The 17,548-nt window shown below is 38.6% G+C and overlaps 1 protein-coding gene across 2 annotated transcripts in view; it reads right to left on the bottom strand.

Moving 5' to 3' along the window:
- Nucleotides 1–2,582: 2,582 nt before the first annotated feature.
- Nucleotides 2,583–17,548, bottom strand: part of CEP152 (centrosomal protein 152) — a 30,821-nt gene continuing 15,855 nt past the window's right edge. Inside the window, exons 14-28 of one of the 2 annotated variants that reach the window (XM_075045228.1) lie at nt 17,102–17,215; nt 16,850–16,980; nt 16,539–16,667; nt 16,259–16,394; nt 15,309–15,488; nt 14,504–14,776; nt 13,888–14,019; nt 12,948–13,598; nt 11,115–11,289; nt 9,466–9,645; nt 5,857–5,938; nt 5,622–5,728; nt 4,699–4,855; nt 4,318–4,421; nt 2,583–4,068 (exon numbers count right to left, since the gene is read on the bottom strand). In XM_075045228.1, coding sequence (XP_074901329.1) covers nt 3,053–4,068; nt 4,318–4,421; nt 4,699–4,855; nt 5,622–5,728; nt 5,857–5,938; nt 9,466–9,645; nt 11,115–11,289; nt 12,948–13,598; nt 13,888–14,019; nt 14,504–14,776; nt 15,309–15,488; nt 16,259–16,394; nt 16,539–16,667; nt 16,850–16,980; nt 17,102–17,215 — 3,567 coding nt within the window. In that variant the 3' untranslated portion in view covers nt 2,583–3,052. The remainder of the gene's footprint in view (nt 4,069–4,317; nt 4,422–4,698; nt 4,856–5,621; nt 5,729–5,856; nt 5,939–9,465; nt 9,646–11,114; nt 11,290–12,947; nt 13,599–13,887; nt 14,020–14,503; nt 14,777–15,308; nt 15,489–16,258; nt 16,395–16,538; nt 16,668–16,849; nt 16,981–17,101; nt 17,216–17,548) is intronic. The other variant, XM_075045229.1, reaches the window with a different exon arrangement.

The raw sequence follows: 17,548 nt of genomic DNA, 5'->3' as shown, positions 1-17,548 counted from the left end.
TATAGCATAAATGCAGTATTAAAACAAGGAATCATCTGAATCAAAAAGACATAGCAGCAGGTAATGAATTCTTGAATAAAACAGGTAAGTTCTTTCAGCACTATAAACTAGTGGGTGAAAATACATGTCAAACTTAGTTTAAAAGATTCATTTAGTGGCTCTGTTACAATCTCGGCTCAACTATGCAAGTCCGACCACATGTATTGCAACATTACATCCCCCTTTCCGACTGGTGTCAGCTGTCCAATTTCAGGAGTTGCAACCCCGTATGCTAGCCTGTTATTGCTTCATTCTTTCCTACTGACGTTAGAAGGAGGGCTGAGGAATGCTTTTGACTAGGAGTTGTTGATTCTTGGGCTAAATTTCTCCTTGTTCCTCAAACTTTACTCACCGGGGAATGATTGCTGCTGTTTGGGTATGGATCTTCCCTCCAGGCCCCTGCAGTTGATTCTCATTAAGGAAAACTTAAAATCCCCTCGGCAGCTCTGGAGCTCTCTGGAGTTGTCAGTGCAACAAGACACACAATAAACACAAGGTGAGCACAGATTTAACCGAATCTCTACCTACATCCATATTCTCACATGCATTGCAGTTTTGGTCACTGAAGTTGCCCAGTACTGTGATGCGATATAACTGAAACAGCAACCAAATCTAGTTGGGCACCTGATGTCCACGTTTAATTATTCTCTTTTAGTAGATGTGATTGGAAAGATTTCTTTCCTCCCTCTCTCCCTCATTTGCCCCATCTGCATAACATCTTCCTGCTCCATAAGAGAGTAGGGACACCCACAAAAGAACCTTTTCTCACATCAGGCTACGGAACTTGCTGAAGAATACTCCCCTCATTTCCTCACTGTAACAGTGACCTGCTGCACCCTCAGCTTTCTCCAGAGCAGTCAGTAATGGAGAAGACCCCTTCTCATCAGTGCAGGACCCCAGCTTCTAAATAAAATACGTAAAAATCATCAGCTGTTCAAAGCTTTAGCAGGACTAGGATCATTAAGTACTTCATTCTGCACTGAAACCTGAGCTTTTAAATACAGGACATTTTTTAAAAGCTACAAATTAATGACTTCAAGAGTTATGCATACAAACAACATTGAACAAGACAACAGAAATAAAGTGTACTGTAAAAAGTCACATTTTAGGGGAAATTTAAAAACAGTTTGCACATTGGCGTTGACTGTGGCATTTTGGGGAGCAACTACAGAGAAGCTCTTGAACTCACCTCAGATGAAGGATTACTTGGAAAAGTATGTTTGGTCCACTCCGATGAGACAATGGGCCCTCAGCTGCTCTGTCTGAATGGTCAGGGATGCCCTGCAGGACAGCTGCATGTTTACTTCTACAGATCCAGGCTTCCTTCATCTGGGGAACATTTCTAGACTAGCCCAAGGAATTAATTAATCTGATGTATTGGTTTAAACACTTGTATAAGTACCTCTCGCATAGGAATAAATGTGCTTCTTTTTTACCTTGTGCAATTCAGGAAAATGTTTAAGCTAACCAAAATAAGCCACTCATCATTGAAAAAAAAGCCTCCACATGGGGCTTAGAGGACAACTAGTAAAAACTTTCCCCTGCAGACGAGGCCACAGCTATTTCCTCAGCTAAGAGCTCGGAATTTGGCCCTTGAACTTAACTACTGCCCATGTTTTTTTAGGCACAAGCAGTCTCTTGTGGCCTCAGTTTGCTCCCACTGACGATGACAAACCCCACCTTCACTAAAGAGGAAGTGGGGTTGCATTTATGGGCAACATTAAAAGCCACCAAGAAATTCAGAAGTCTGTCATTAGATCGCCCGAGAGAGTTTCGAGTCACAAACCAGTCCTGCGTACCAACAGTTGTAATGCATTCTGTCTTGCCAGTTGGCCTGAAATAAACAGGCAGGATGTTTTTGTAAAGGAAGTTAAACACATTTTTCTTCAGAAGATTTCTGTTGAATCTTGTACTATTTTCCTCTTAAAACTGAAAAGATAGTCAGACTAGACTGTGCTGTTTGACTCTGAAAGACCAAATGAGCATCCTTGCAGCAGTTAAATGTTGTTACATACAAAAGGCATAGGTATCATCTTTGAGAGAATATTCAGTCTTTTTTCTTCTTCTAATATCACAGAATAATAGCAAGCAAAACCTTTTTGTTTACATCTTCTGTATTACTGTTGATGTGAATTGCTGGCTCATAACCATACTATTAGTCGCAACAAGTATGATTTTTTAATCACACCCTGTGTAAGCAAGCAGCAAAACACCTCTTTTCCTCACAGCATCGCTAGAAATGAAATATCATCCCAAGGAAAACAAAAAGTCTAGAAAAAAAGATACATTTTGTACTTCTCTTCAAAATGTGAGCAGGCCTTTAAAATATAAGCTTTCTAAGCCTCAGGAGGAACATTACTACATCTTCAGTTTAGATTGACAACCTATACTATTTAAGGAACACCTGCAAAACATGGTTATTCTAATTTATACCTTTCCTCTGTCCAGTACAAGCTATTTTTTGCTGTACCAAAGGGAAGAATACTTGAAATGTGATTTGTTATAATTATTTAATGAAAAAAATGCAAGTATTTTCGCTTTTATTATGGGGACACATGCAGAGGCTTACAGGGGGTCCTTCAAAATGGAAGAGTCAATTAAAATACTTACTTCAAACAAATCCTAAAACATCTCTCATTGAGCTCTGAAAGAATTTTCATAACCATTTAAAGAGGTTACCACAAGTTACAGTAGTTTTGTTTTAGATAAACACTGCAAGCTAAACTTAATATAAAAATAGATTCTGTTTAATAAATTTGTATATAATACACAATAAACAATTATGAAAGCGTTATTACAAAGGTAAACAAAACTCTGCATTAATATTTCAAGTAACTTTATAGAATTTCTTCACGTAACATTCAAACTGTGTCACATTGGTCATGAAATGGACACAGTAGAACAGGTTCTCCCCAGTCCTCACACTTTTACTTAAATATCAAGTTATCTTTTTTTCCTTCAAACGAGGAATTACTGGTATTGGTTCAAGTTAGAAAGTGGGCTATCAAAACCACTATCTTCCTGAAGAGACTGGGGATCCTACGCTGTTTTTTTCTAAGCATTTGTTGCAGCATTTTCCTACATTTGAATCTGGCAATACACTGAGTTGTGTGACAGCAGAATTTGATTTGTCAGAGTTGAGGAATGAAGTATGCTCTGGGTTTGTTATCAGGTGGCCTCTACTGCAAACTTCAGTGCTGCTTTTTGTGCTGAGAATCTTGCCATTGCCATTAGAAGTGTCTCTCCAAGTAGTAACAACATTTTCACCTGCAGGGGAAAATGACCTGATGTGAGGAAACTCTTCACAGTATGCAGTCTGTGCTTGCACATTAGTACCGCCTTTTTGTTCAAGGTTCACGAGAGGCATATCACTGCGATCCAGATGCAGGCTTCCATTCACAGAACTCCATTCACTGCTGCTTCCTTCCTCTCTTTCTGGACTTTCTTGAAAATCAAATTCCTGAGTTCTTTTAGATTTAGCTTTCCATTTTCCACATGACTGGACACGTTTATCCTCCTTCAAGACTGTTCTATCATTCTTGCTCTTAAGCATATGATGAGTTGGCCCAGAGATGGCATGGCCATTTGTAAAGCTGGGTGCATGCATATTTTCTATTGTTACTTGAAAAGCAGATGGAGGAGCGTTCTGATGTGCTATAGTACTAGTAGCACACACAAGTCCTTTGTCTACATTTATGATGGGACTGTATTTTTCTCTTCTTCCATTTTCATTTGGATAAAACTCTGGCAGAGCATCTCTTGAAGCACCATCCAGATTTTTAGAATTATTCCCGTTCTGAATATTTGAAGTCACTGTTTCATGAAGCATATGTTGAGTTTCAGTCTGCATTGCATCAAACTGCTGTCTCAAGTCATGTGGTACACGTTTCTGGGCGACTTTATCATTGGCTTTTTTGGTAATGCTTTCACTACATGATTTGCTTTCCATACAGTTTGACCTTGTCTGAAGAATGCAATCTCTTTTTGAGTACTCGACTCCCGGTGGTAGATCAGAATTTAACAGCAGAGCTAGGAGAGGAGGGAAGGAAATAGATTAATTGAATGAAATGTTAATGCTGGAAGAAGGACTGGGTTCTTCTGTTTGGTTGGGTTTTTTTAAATAAAGAATTGTAAGCATTGTCAAAATAGCAGCTTATATTTACATTTCCATTAGCAAGCTTATAAATAAATAGTACTTCACTTTCCATCTGCATTTTCGTTACTACATGCATTAAATCAATATGAACAAGAAGAGAACAACTATAGAATCCAACATACCTGAGCAGGTAGATTTGCTTTGAGGAATGTGTCGAAGAGGTGTTTCAAGTCCTTTAGCCATCATAGCAAGCTTACTGGCAGCGTTCATTATTTTCTTTTCAGCTCTGCCAAGAATTGCAGAACATGAAAAAAAAAAATAAAGTTTAAGTGTAATTCCTTTTCAACTTGCTAACACTACCTTGAAGTAAAATGCAGAGAGTCAAAGAACACTGAAAAGACAGTATGCCAGACTGCTCGGCAGTGACCCCATGCCAATCTGAGCAGACTGGCAAGGCTGTCAGGCAGTTAGACACTGTTTTCTCCAAGGCGGACAAACACCAGACTAATGTCTACACACCTCTTTCAAAACCAACAGTAATTTCCAAACATACTTGAACTTACCCTTCATGTTTCCCATTATCAGTAAGAAGTTGTTGAAGGCATGTCAAATAGTATTTACGCATTTTCCGTGCCGTTTCTTGGCGCTCTCTTAAAACCTCCACTTTAATCATTTCAGCAGCTCGCTCCTTACTTTCACGGATATAACAAAGCATGTCACCTACAAACACACTTCATTAGTACCAGTTTTCTCCCAGCAGGGGAAAAAAAAGCCAACACCACAAACTGGGATTGTCTAGCAGACCTGGAGCAAGTCAGCAAGGGCCTGGATTTACCTGCCAACATTCCACCCAAATCCTTGTGCCAAATGTTGCCTATGGATAAATGCCACTAAAGACCAGAGCAGGTTGATATGAAGCATCAGATGGGAATTCAGTTGTCCAATTTTGCATCTTCAGCAGCAATAGAAAACACTAGGCACAGGGATTTGGGAGGAATATTAGCTGGTAAAATGCAGGTGTACGAATTCTTTGACAGCAGCGCAGCTGGCATTTGGAGACCTGCTGCCCTCAAGTAAGACCTGGCGCTACACTTAACCCTCTCTCCTCAGCCAGAAGGTTGCTGATTAAGCCAGAAGCCAGGATACAGCACAAGAGAACAGCCAATTCTCCCTCAGGACAAGTTGCAGGGTAGGTGGATTGTTTGCTGGAGATACGAGATCAGTTCTCAAAATACGCTTTACCACTTTAAAAAACATAATACAGTGCAACAAAGCAAGGCATAACAAAGCTTCACCCATTGCAATTAACTTTGTCCAAGATTATGGTAACAATTCCATGTCTCACATTCACTCTAGTACGAAGGAAAAATTTACTTCTCATGCGATTTGACTGTCAGATTCCTGTGCAAGTTGGCTGAAGGAGGAGGAAATGACAAAGTAAATTATTTTGCTCTCCTAAATTTTCAGCTAAGACTTTAGTACTTACACTTAATCTTGCTCACAGCTTTAATGTACTGAGCACGCATTTCTTCCAGCCCTTTCACAGAGTCACAGGATGTACAAGGTTTTGAGACGCCTCCCTTTGACAGTGACCTGAAATGCACATAAGTCACACTGCACAAGAAAAGCAGCTTACATCTTACAAAAAAAAAAACCCCAAAAAAACCAAAAACACAACACCAAAAAAAAACCCATCACCTTGTGTAGATTTTTTTAAATACCTTGGTGGTGTTCCCAGGTCTTTCAGTTTAGTCTTCATCTCAGAGTTTTCTGCAATTAGAGCTTGTAGAACTTTCTCATTTTCTATAACCAAAAAAGGAAAAAAAAAAAAAAAAAGAGATGAACCATAATTCACTGCACTTCTCTAAATTCAAGTTAAGTTCAACAGAAGTGATTACATAAACTGCTGTTTCTGCTATAAGAGCTCAATGTCACAAAGCAAATGTACAGCTGTTGCAGTAACAAGCATATACGAATCGATCACAATACACTTCAATGAAGCCTGAGTATGTCATCTCATATAGTAATTAAGAATAAAGTAAGCTTAAAGCCTTCGTATGCCATTACTAACACTATGCTGGAGGCAAAACTTCAGGGGTAACAGGTGTACATGTAGAGAAAGGACAGGGGAGAAAAAAAAAAAAAGGAGGCTTGTTTTGACAAACATTGGAAAAGAATTATTAATTTGCGGGTTAGCAATTGTGCCTTCTTTGGGGTGGTGAGGTAAAAGATAAAACTTGGTGGTTGTTTTTGTTTTTTTGGTTTTGGTTTTTTTAATGACCAAAAGCCACTATTACAGAGGAAGGCTGGACTTCCATACCTCCATGCTGAACTCTGCTCAATGCTACTAAGAAGCATATAATATTATAATGAGCCACCACAAAGAGCGAGAAGACAGTTGAGCTGAAAAAGCCCAAAGCATAGGACTTCAGGCTGATACTGAAGACTGTTGATCATAGCATACAGATAGTCCACCTGTGGGCCATCTCCTGAAAGTTAAAGAACCTTAAAACCTATTTGTTAGCTATGTAATCTAATCGAAGCAAATAATTATTTCCAAAAAATGTACAGGTGTTTAGCATAACTTGAAGAATTACTTGGATAGACCTATAAAAATCAACAGCTGATTACTAGCTTTCCTATTTTAGGACAGAAAACCAACATGAATTGAACACCTAGACTCAATGCTGGAGATACCTCCACTGCACCCAGCCACCAAATTTCTCACATGAACCATGGCCTAAGGAAAACAATGACTGTCACCACACCACAGAAGGCATGTCTTAAAGACAAATCTTCCTTCTGGAAGAATCAAGGCTTTCATCGGGAGAATATGAGGACCTGAGCCCTGGGAAAGACACAGACAAGTTTGGCTTTCTTCATTCTCTAGGATGATGTGCAGAAAAGCGAAAAGCAAGCAGCCATCCTAGAACACAGATATAAGCAATTCATGGCCTTCAGAGATCCTCATTTGTGGTCCAAAACTCATGTTGAGCAGCTGAGACTTGCATCTGTCATGACCTTGGTGACAGCAGTAGGCTCTATTTTCATTAACAGACCTCCTATTATCCTCCAATCTTTCCTCCAGTCCCAAGGAAGTTTACACACTATATGGTTGTCGACAAAAGAGCACAGAAATATTACACAAATCTGTGCAACTTACCTACCTGGCCTTGATCACACATCTGCAAGCTGGCAAAAGCCTTTCCCTTGCAAACATACAGCATTTTACACCTCCTCACTGAGCACAAAATTTATTAGAGCAGGCAACTGAAATTTTTCATTTAAAAAAAAAAACAAACCCACAGCCAAAACACTCACAACACACACAAACCACAGCCTTTGGCAAGTAAGACTGTTTAGTCACTTGGTACAACCTACTTCCTCACATCTGCTCTCTCCAAGCTGACCATTTACCAAACCTGCTTACAGTGGCCACAGTGACCTTTCACTGAGGCATGCTCAAACAATTCTACAGAGTTACTGACCCTCAGGATGCAGTTTAAGACTTCTCATGAATCAGAACCTTCAGCAAGTCCAATTCCTGCCATGCTCTAAGGAGAGCCTAAAAAAAAAAAAATAAAAAATGCCCTGAACACTATTGTGTACAGCTTCAACTGATTAAAACACTGCAGGGAGAATGATCCTCTTATTCAATCACCAACATGTTTTCCTTCAGAGAAAACATCATTCTCTTTGTTCTGCTCCTTAAAACAAAGACCTCTACTGACTTCAATACAGCTGAATAAGAGGATAGAGTTCCTCAGATACCAAGTGAATGGGAACTGTGCTCCATATGGTACATTATGCTCAAGCAGGAAAGAAAAAGTTCTTGAGCACAGAAACAAAGCAAAGCAGGCATTCCTCCTACAAATCCTCTCAGAAATAAACCTAGACAAAATGAACTCTTGTTGCTATCGGAGACAGATGAATCAATATGATTTCCTCTGAGTGAAAAGCCTACATGCCAGGCCCATACAGGGAGACCCAGCCACCGGAGTAGTTACAGGTACAGCAAAGGGGTTTGATATACTAAAGACTTTTCATCCTCGTTAGCCCAGATTTTACTATGGCCAGAGACTTCTACCAAGTTAAGTAAAGTAATAAAGGATGGAGTCTATTATCCTGAAAGGACAACAGATGTACATGATGCAACAGATTCCACAATAAGTAAGCACAGGTATCAAGATCAAGTCAGGTAATATTGCAATTGACTAAACTGATGGTCAAGTCTCAGGGAGGTTTTACCACCAGGCGCTATCACAGTCTGTGCACAGAAGGTGATACAGATATTGAGAATGCCAAAAATAAGATGTTGGACAGCAAAAAAAAAAGGTAATCATAACAAAACAACACTACCGCACAGCCAGGGGGGATGTGTATTAAACAAGAGTACTGGATAACACCACTACTGAATCAGAAGCAGTCTCCTACAATGGAGAAATCTCAAGCAAATTACTATGCACTATCTTCTTCCATCAGAAATAGCTTCAGAAAAGCCTTATTTCCATACTACAGGCAGAATCCTTACTTTCAGTGACTTCCAGAAACAGAGTGGATATTTCATATCCATCATTCATAGAGACAGTTATCACATAGGAAAGAAAGATTTAAGAACTAGAGACCTTTTCTCAGTCCTGTATTTCTCATTTCAAAGTGACACAAAGGAAAAAGAATGTCTTGACTTAAAAGGCAACAGAGACTAAATAAAGCCAATTTGAAACCTACTTTAAGGTTTAAAAAAAAAAAGAAAGAAAAACAGAACTACAGCTTCAAGCTATTATTAACTGCAGGAAGGTACAAGAAAACTGTGGTCAGTGGCTTACTACTACTGGTGCCAAGAGGAACCAAGTAACATTTGGGACCACTCTGCTCTTTATATTCCCACTATGGGGGAATGAGTACATGCACAATAACAGTACAGCCCTGAAGGAGACAACTGAAGAGCTCCCTGACTCATATACAAGTATATGTGTGTACGTACACAAGCATGCATTATCTGTATAACCCTCATGGGCAATGGAATCCACATGTACACGTATTCAAAGAACATCTGCCACACGTTCAGTTTTCCTCTATTCTTTTCCTGGTACATATGAAAGAGCACTGAAGTGATAAGTAATGTTTAAAGCCAAGAGGGTGAAGGGGTTTCTTGGGGTGTGGAGGGGAAGGTCAGTTTGTGGGTTTTTGTTGGGGGGGGGTTGTTTGGTTTAAGTATGCACAAACACCCATTCCACCCACTGAAAACTAAATGATGCAACAGATGAGACTCATGCAGCCAGCAAGGCAGAGTCATTCAAAGTTGTCTTTAGGTGACAATCAATACTAACCTTGGATTTGCTCTGACTTAGCTTCACATTCTTTCACAGCAAGCTGAAGATGTTTGCGGGCTATCTCCAGCTCTCTTTTTAAGTCCTGGCACACAGCCTCTCTTTTTTCAAGCTCCTGGCAGCAGTGTTCACAGCAAAAATTTTCCTGAGACCCAAGGTTCCTTTTTGTACATTTCTGACCTGCAACAGTAATTGCTGAAAGTTACACATCAACCATGGGACCAAAAAAAAAAAAAAAAAAAAAAATCAAACCTGACCTTACTGTTCCCAGTGCTCTACTTAATTTCCAGCAAAAGAAAGACTATGTAACACATTAGTCTAATTAAAATAATCACAAGAGGCTGGAATCCTGTTATAGGAGGTGCAGCAGCATCTATCAAGTTGTTGAGCCCTCACAGCCTCAATGCACTCCCATCAGTAATTATTTGAGTCTTCAGTCAGCAATATGAGACTTGTAGGTTGAAATTTTTTTCTTTTAAACAAAAACAAAAAAACACACACCAAAAAAAAACCCCAAACACCAAAAAAACAACCATCCCCCACCCCCCAACAGCCAAGCATGGTCTTTTGGAGTCAACTGAAGGAGACTCTCCCAGCTGGGAAGCCTCACATGCAGCTGAGTCTACTTAAGTTAAGAAATTCACAAAGACTGGGCTACCTCCAGGAGAGCAATGGTTGCTCCCTATAACCAGGACAGGGAGCTCTAGAGACAGAAGAGCTGCACTGCTTGTATTGTTTTGTGTTTAATAGATGGTTTGTTATTTTGGTGTTGAAGGAATTCAAGCCACACTATAGGCATAAAGCCAAAGACTCTCTTGGGTTTTCTTGCTTTATGTTTTTTGGTTGCATAAGAATTCAAACTAAACAGAAAGCCCCAGAGAGATTGCTAGGCCTCCCATGAAGTTTTTCCCCAGCTACACTGTCTCCAGCTTTGCCATAGTACATGTGACAGCTAAGAGCTACAATGCTAAAGTATATACTGGGGGAGAGAGAGGGAGCGGGAAGTAAGGAAGGAAAAGAAGAGAGAAACATCACCCAGGGATTTACATTTTTTCAACTACATTCTTGATCAAAAGTATTGGAAAAAACACCGTGCCAGGTGAGGTATAATTCTTGACACAACAGTATCTTTTACATGAATGCAGAATTCCTTGTCTTGTCTAATGTCAAGAGCAAATAGTATAATTCGATCTTCAGAGCTCTGATTTAGTATTACCCATTTACACGACATAGTTTAGACCATACCTTGCTCATCATGATCAATACTGGCTTGTTTATAAGCTGTTAAACACCAAAGGTGTTAATGTTCACATCCACAACCCCCAGAGAGCATTTACACCTGCAGCAGATACAGCAGCTATTTCTTTACTCCTGAAGAATGGCTTTAAAAAGCAGAAAGCTAGTAGCATTAAATCAGTAAGCTGGAGACCAGTACCATTTGTTGCACTGTTTGTGACTTTAACATAGTACAAGCTAACACAACATTAAACAACCTCACAGTCAGAAGAACTGCATCTTCCTCTCTCACCCAAATATATCAACTAGCTTTGCATTAATAGTCATCAATAAGACATCAACTATTAAAGACTGCTACTAACAAGCTTAAGTTGATGATATACAGTTTACCAGATTAAAAACAAGCCCAATACCTTTGTCAGTTCCAGTTTCCTGCAAGGGTGACTGTCTCCTTAGCCTCCCTTGCACTTCTGCTTGGTGTCCAACATTGTACACAGGAGGTCTTGTCACGTCCCCAGTTTCTCCTTCACCACGTTGCAGGCAAGAGTATGCTTCTTTATTTACATTACTCACTAGCTCTTCATATTTCTGCAATTGAAAACACTTCCTGAAAATCCAACACATTAAAAAAAAAGCATACCACACTATGTTGAAGTAGGTAAGTAGTATGGTAGCCATAAAAACAAGCAACCCTGGCCACCGAGTAACTTTAGTAATTGTAATGCAGGTGCTTTAAACTTGCAATAGAACTGTAGACTGCAGCTCAAATACTGAGGAAAATGTGTATTCTAGCATATAGAAGTTTTACTTTGTGTAATTCACTGCAACAGCAGTACCTGGCTATCCTGAGTTTTATTTATTTTGGAAATGTCAGTAGCCCTTAACGTTGCAGAACTATACAGTGTCTTTGAATAGTTGAAGCTAACTTGTTTTTTTAAACAGCATATCCAGCAGAAAAAGGGGTTGGACTCATTTAGAGCTCCTGCACACATATGGGTAGTACAGGGACAGATAAGTCATGTAGAAAAATGTAACTCCTTTGCTTATTGTTATAATGGTAGCATAAGAGAAGACATTACTAAGAAATTACAAAGACTTTGCTGAATAAGGTAGTTCAAGCCAACCAACGTTTTGAAGTTCAAAGGCATATCAGTTTACCAGGGGACATTCATATCTATTACAGAAGATGCATCAGGCATAGCAAAAAAACTTCCAATTCTCTTTACAATTGTGAAAATAGTTCATGTCAAGAAAACTTTAAAGGACCACTTTCTGAACAGAAACATATTACCACTAGAAGACTCGGTAATACTGTCACGAGAAATCACTTCATACTCATTTCCCCCTGTCCCGCCTTTTCTTGAAAAACAAGAGTTTCTTTCTGTCCTATTCTTGGACAATTCCCCAGCCGCTAAATGCTGGGTGGTATTGGCATTTCCAGTGGGATGCTCCCCATAATCAAAAACTTACTACAGGCATAAGCATTGCAAAAAGAGGAATTTGCCAAAACAACAGAAACAGAAGCTCTTGGACAGAATTCTACTTAGCCCCAAACTCTTCTAGAAGAGGGTAGAATGTCTTTCCTCATTTGGGCAGGCACATTGAAAAGGATTTCCTAGAGCCACAATAAAGTTAAGCAAGACTATTATTCCTGAGATAGATCAGCTTGTCAGTTATTCAGTTCTACTACAGATAATTTGCAAAAAGGATTTACTGTTTTTATCTTTATTTGTATCAGAAGCTGGGGGGGAGGGACAGGGGGGGAAAGAGTAACATGATCCACGATCACTATCCGATCACTGCTACAAACCGCTAAATTTCTTAAAAAAAAAAAAAAAAAAAAAAAAAAAGGCGCAGCAGCTTTGCAAAAATCTAAGATGGGCCTTAATCACTGAACCCACCTAAGAGGTCACAAAAGCCTGCAACAGGCTCCCAAACTTAGGATGGAGGATTTATCTCCTTAATTTACAAATCTGGGCATTAGAAAGCAACGCTCCTAACCTGGCTTTCTCTTCTTTAAAGACTGAAGGTGTCAAATCTACACTCATCCTTTCCCTTTTCAGTTGCGAATGGTAGATTTAGCCCTCTCTTACAGTTTTAAAGGACTGTTGTTATCAATGAACTCACATATTGGATTCTTGGACTCTCAGGACTACATAAATATTTTATATTGGGAGAAAACATGTATGAGTCTGACTTCTCTAATCCCTTTTCTGGTTGGCAGTTATCATTTGCAGAAATATTACCTCTTTCCATTCTCGCTCTTTCTTTTCCAGAATCATGTGAACTGTGGTTCTGTAGGCCTTTTGTAAGCAAGCCTTCAGTTTGTCTTTGCACTGATGGTTTAATTGAACATGAGCATCAAAACACTTATCCTTCCAAGAATGCTTACTATGTGTGCACTTGACTAGTTCTTCATGGATTTCACTCAACAAGTGCTCAAGCACAAGCAAAGTCTTCTCCTCATACCGATTAATTTCATCTTTCAGTCTCTTTGTTTCCTGAGCCTCCCATTCTCGCTGCTTTTGGTCTAGTAACATCTTTATTTCTGCCTGTTTCTGAATGGAGAGGTCATTTTTCTGCTTTGCAAGATCCTCCTTTGCTGTTGCAAGTACCTCTTTAATTCTGTTTCTATGATCATCTAAGAATGATCGGTAGTCTCTCTCATTTTGCTCTTGTATCTGCAAGATTTCTTCTTGCTTTTCTTTGTTCCACTGAGCACGGGCTTTTGCTAGTTCTGCTTTGATAGCTGCAGGGATTTCTTCTTTCTTTAGCTCTAATTCCTTCTTGAGAGAAATTACCTTTTCTTCAAGTTCTTTCATTCTTGGTCCAGACTTCTCTGTATTCTCATATTCTTTCTTCCATTTCTCTTCAGCAGCTGACAGAACTAGGGCTAACTGGTGAATATATAAACACAGTCATTATAAATACATGCATACATTTATATATGTATAAAATATAACCCTGGGTCATTATGAATCTATTGGAGATTATTTTCAAATTATTTAATAAATTATAATCCTATTAAGCAAAAGAAAAAAAAAAAAAAGGATCAGAACCAGAGTACACTAGAAAAATCTTTCCTTAATGATCCTCAGCCTATGTCTACATTCATTCCTCACTAATATATGGGATCTGGAAGACTGAACTGTTTATCAATACACATAAACAAGTATTTTGGGCTACCTGCTTTGCTGCAGTCTCTTTGTGTTCCTTTTCCCATTTTTCTTGTTCTATCTTTAGATTTACTTTGTACTCTTTGAGGTCTGTTAATTCTTGCAGCCACCTGGCATGAGCTTGGGTTAAAGCTGCATCCACCTACAAGCAGATTAAAAAAAACCTGCTTCAGTCACCACCACCAAATACATTTTTATTATTACTTTCATGTAGCAACGAAAGAACAGATTTCAGTTTGGATTGCCCATGTTTACAGAAATTGAAAGAATCAGACCAGCAGCATTTGATGCATTTCTTGATGCAAAAATCGTACCAAAATGATGAATATTAAATTTATTTTTCATTAACAAAATGGTATAAGCTCTAAGTCAGTGTTGCTCAGTTCTGTTCAAAACCCCTGCAAAACTTGTCCAACTGTGTGAAAAACTAACAGCTAAAAAAACAAGCTACATGCTACAGCTTCTTCAGAACTTCTTTTTTTTTTTAATTTATTTCTAATATAGCAAATATCAACTACTGAGCTTAAGAGAAAGTTAGTGGAAGAGAACACTTCTTTTTTTTTAGGTGACTTAGTTGCACATGGCAGTTTCACAGGATCCAGGCGGACAGAACAATTATTTGTTACCTGGCTGGCAAGATTTTTACGGTATTTATTTTCCAGTTCTATTTCAAATTCTTTTAAGGCCTCTTCAGAGGCCATATTTTCTTTCAGAGCCTTCTGGATCTGCAGCCTTTGGACTCCAACAATCCCTTCTAATTCTTTAGTTGAAGCTTCATCCACAACTGTTACTCGGTCAGTTTGGCTGCTGCAGTCATTACATTCAACTACAGTTCTTCTCGTTTCTTCCAGCCTACTTTGCCATTCTCTTTGTATTTTTGCAAAGACTTGTTCTTTATTCTAAGGAAAAAAATATTCTTTAAGAAAATCTCCCCAGTGTCCAAATAACTAGAATTTCACTGGTATTTAACAAACAAAACTTTGTTTACACCAATAATCTTCCCTAACAGGAGAAGAGAAAAACCATGCTCAGACAGGAGAGAGTTTGGCAACTCATCGCAGCTTTCTTCTATGGGATAGGATACACAAAGGACTTCTATACGATAACTGAATGAAACAACAGAAAGCACAACCACTCGCTCAGGGATCAGGGTGGAAAACTCCAGCATATTACCAGCTGTGACATTCAGGACATTCTGTATGTTACTTTACAAAGTCTAGGGTTTTGGTTTGTTTTGTTTTTTTTCTAAAATCTTAAGCATGTGTAATACCTACTGACTTATTCAGAGGCTCCTTAAATGACAGATCCTTAAAAGACACTGCAAATGGCAGAATAACAGTGCATAAGCCTGTCTACATACAAGTTCTCCTTCTGAAAATAAACAAAACAACAACAAAAAAAATTGAAAAAACACTGGCCTAAGTTCCATACCTCTTTTTCTTCCTTCTCCCAGTGAACTTTGGCTAATGCAACTTCCTCTTCAACCCGCTGTTCTTTTTCTTCCAGCCACTGCCTCTTTGCTGCTATCATAGAACTGCTATGTTTCTCTTCAAGCTCAGTCCTCAAAAGATTAAGAGAGTCTTCTTTTTCTTCTAGTAGCTGTTTCTTGAGCTAGGGAAAAAAAAAATTAAAACATTTAAAATTAAAGAATTCTCCAAGGCATAGCAAACTGCTCTGGTGCTCTGGTACAAAGTGATGAGAATACATGAGAGACATGATTAAGTTTCTAGAGCCAGTGCACTGATCTTACTGATGACACCTGGACAAGAGATTCAGCTCTCAAAAGGAGGTGTTTTAAGGCTTAATAGCAGAGGTTATCATAGGCTATTACTCTAAAATAAGTTTTCTTATCAAGCATCTTTATTCCCAGCATACTTTGAGCTGCACCTCTTTACCATACTTGCTTAGCAAGACAGTTGACCTACTTTAGTCATTTCACACTGGTATCTTCAGAAAAGCAAAACTTTTAATCAATATAGCAGCCTGCATTTATTATTACTTAAAAAGCCACAGTATTTTCAGATGACTTTTTATATAGGGAGAAGAAAACATGTATTGTCATACAGTGTTTTGGAAAACATCTTGTGAATGTAAAACATCACAACTGCTGACTGAACAGTCCTCAAGAGTGAAAATTATGAAAAGCTGACTACGTGAAAATGAATAGCTATTGGAAAGGGTTACTTCTACAATATTTTAAACCCCAGGACACAACAGCAGGTTAATTTAACAACCAATAGGTCACATGTATTAACTTTCCGATATAGCTGCATCTCTTCCCAATATCGTCCCCAAACAATTACAAAGCTAAATATACTTACTGATATTACATCTTAAAAACAACCTGAAATGACATGGTTTACAGGTATTTCCATTAGTACCTTCTCTTCCTTCAGCAGCTGCTCTTGCTCAAATTTTTGCCTTAAAGTAGCTTCCAAGGTGTCCTTCTCCCCACAGACTCCAATGTAACATTCCTTCACTGCAGTCATCTCTCTGTTCAGCTCATCTATGTTAGCCCTTCACAGGACAGATTATTTATTGTCAATTAGTCTTTACACTCACAAGAGAGCAAATCTGTTTTTAAAAAAGTGTAACTAGCACTGAGACCCAGACAGGAAATGTGAAGGTTTCAGTAAAAGTGGAAGAAATGTGAAGTCTTACTTTAACTGTGAGATTGTCTCTTCATAAGTTTGAATAAGCTGCTGTTTTTCTGCAGCATACCTCTCCATCAGGTCTTTCTCAAAATGTGCTTTTGTATCTTCATGATGTTGCTGATAAGTTCTTTCACACCTACAATTTCAAGAAAGGAAAAAACTACCTTTTTTCCCCCCTTTTAAACAGGGATCAACTTTTCCCTAAGAAAGAAACCAGCTTTCTAATGCTGACCTGCCCTTGTACCACATAGCTGGTACAAGATTATAGATGCAGGCTAAGAGTTCACAAATGGAACTAAACAGAGTTAACAGACTTACCTGTCAATGGCTTCTTGTTTATCCTGATCAAAATCCTGAACCATCTTTCTCATCTGACAACAGAGATCTTGATTTAAGCTTTTCAATTTTTCCTCACTTTCTTTCAGTTCTTCAATAGTTGAAGTACGGTTCTGGATGAACAAGAGTCAAGTAATAGGTGAGTTGTAAAGAACCTTTTCTAATTGCAGGTTTTAGCACAGGGTGGGGGTTGTGGTGGGTTTTTTGTAGGGATAAGCAGCATCCCTGTCTCACCTCAACTTCTTGCAGCAAAGTTTCATTAGCCTTTCTGAGTCTCAGAACTTCTTCCTTAAGATTATCTGAAACCAAAGGACTGGCTGCCAACTTATCATTCGGACTTGTGACAGGCTAAAAGTAAACAAAATTAAGATGATATCTTTCAGGATATACATGATTTAGAAGCTGCTGCTTTAAAAAAAAGTTACAAACTGTCAAATAAAAATTTTACTCAGAAAAAATAATTAAAAATAAAAAGGAATTTATTGCATTCTAGATGAACTCCTGAAACTCATAGCATCATGAAGGTTTAAAGAAGCACACACTTGACACCATGTTTGCAAGCTGAATGACTACTATCATCCAACAGAGTGCACTCTTCTCAAGCATATTATATTCCTATCCCACATCCAGGTCACAATGTATAGATTACAAGAGCAGATGTTACAAGTCTTGATCAATTTA

The sequence above is a fragment of the Buteo buteo genome, chromosome 13 (assembly GCF_964188355.1).
Source record: "Buteo buteo chromosome 13, bButBut1.hap1.1, whole genome shotgun sequence".
Taxonomy (NCBI): Eukaryota; Metazoa; Chordata; class Aves; order Accipitriformes; family Accipitridae; genus Buteo; species Buteo buteo.
The sequence above is the reverse complement of the archived record's forward strand: the minus strand, read 5'-3'. Positions and strand labels throughout refer to the sequence as shown.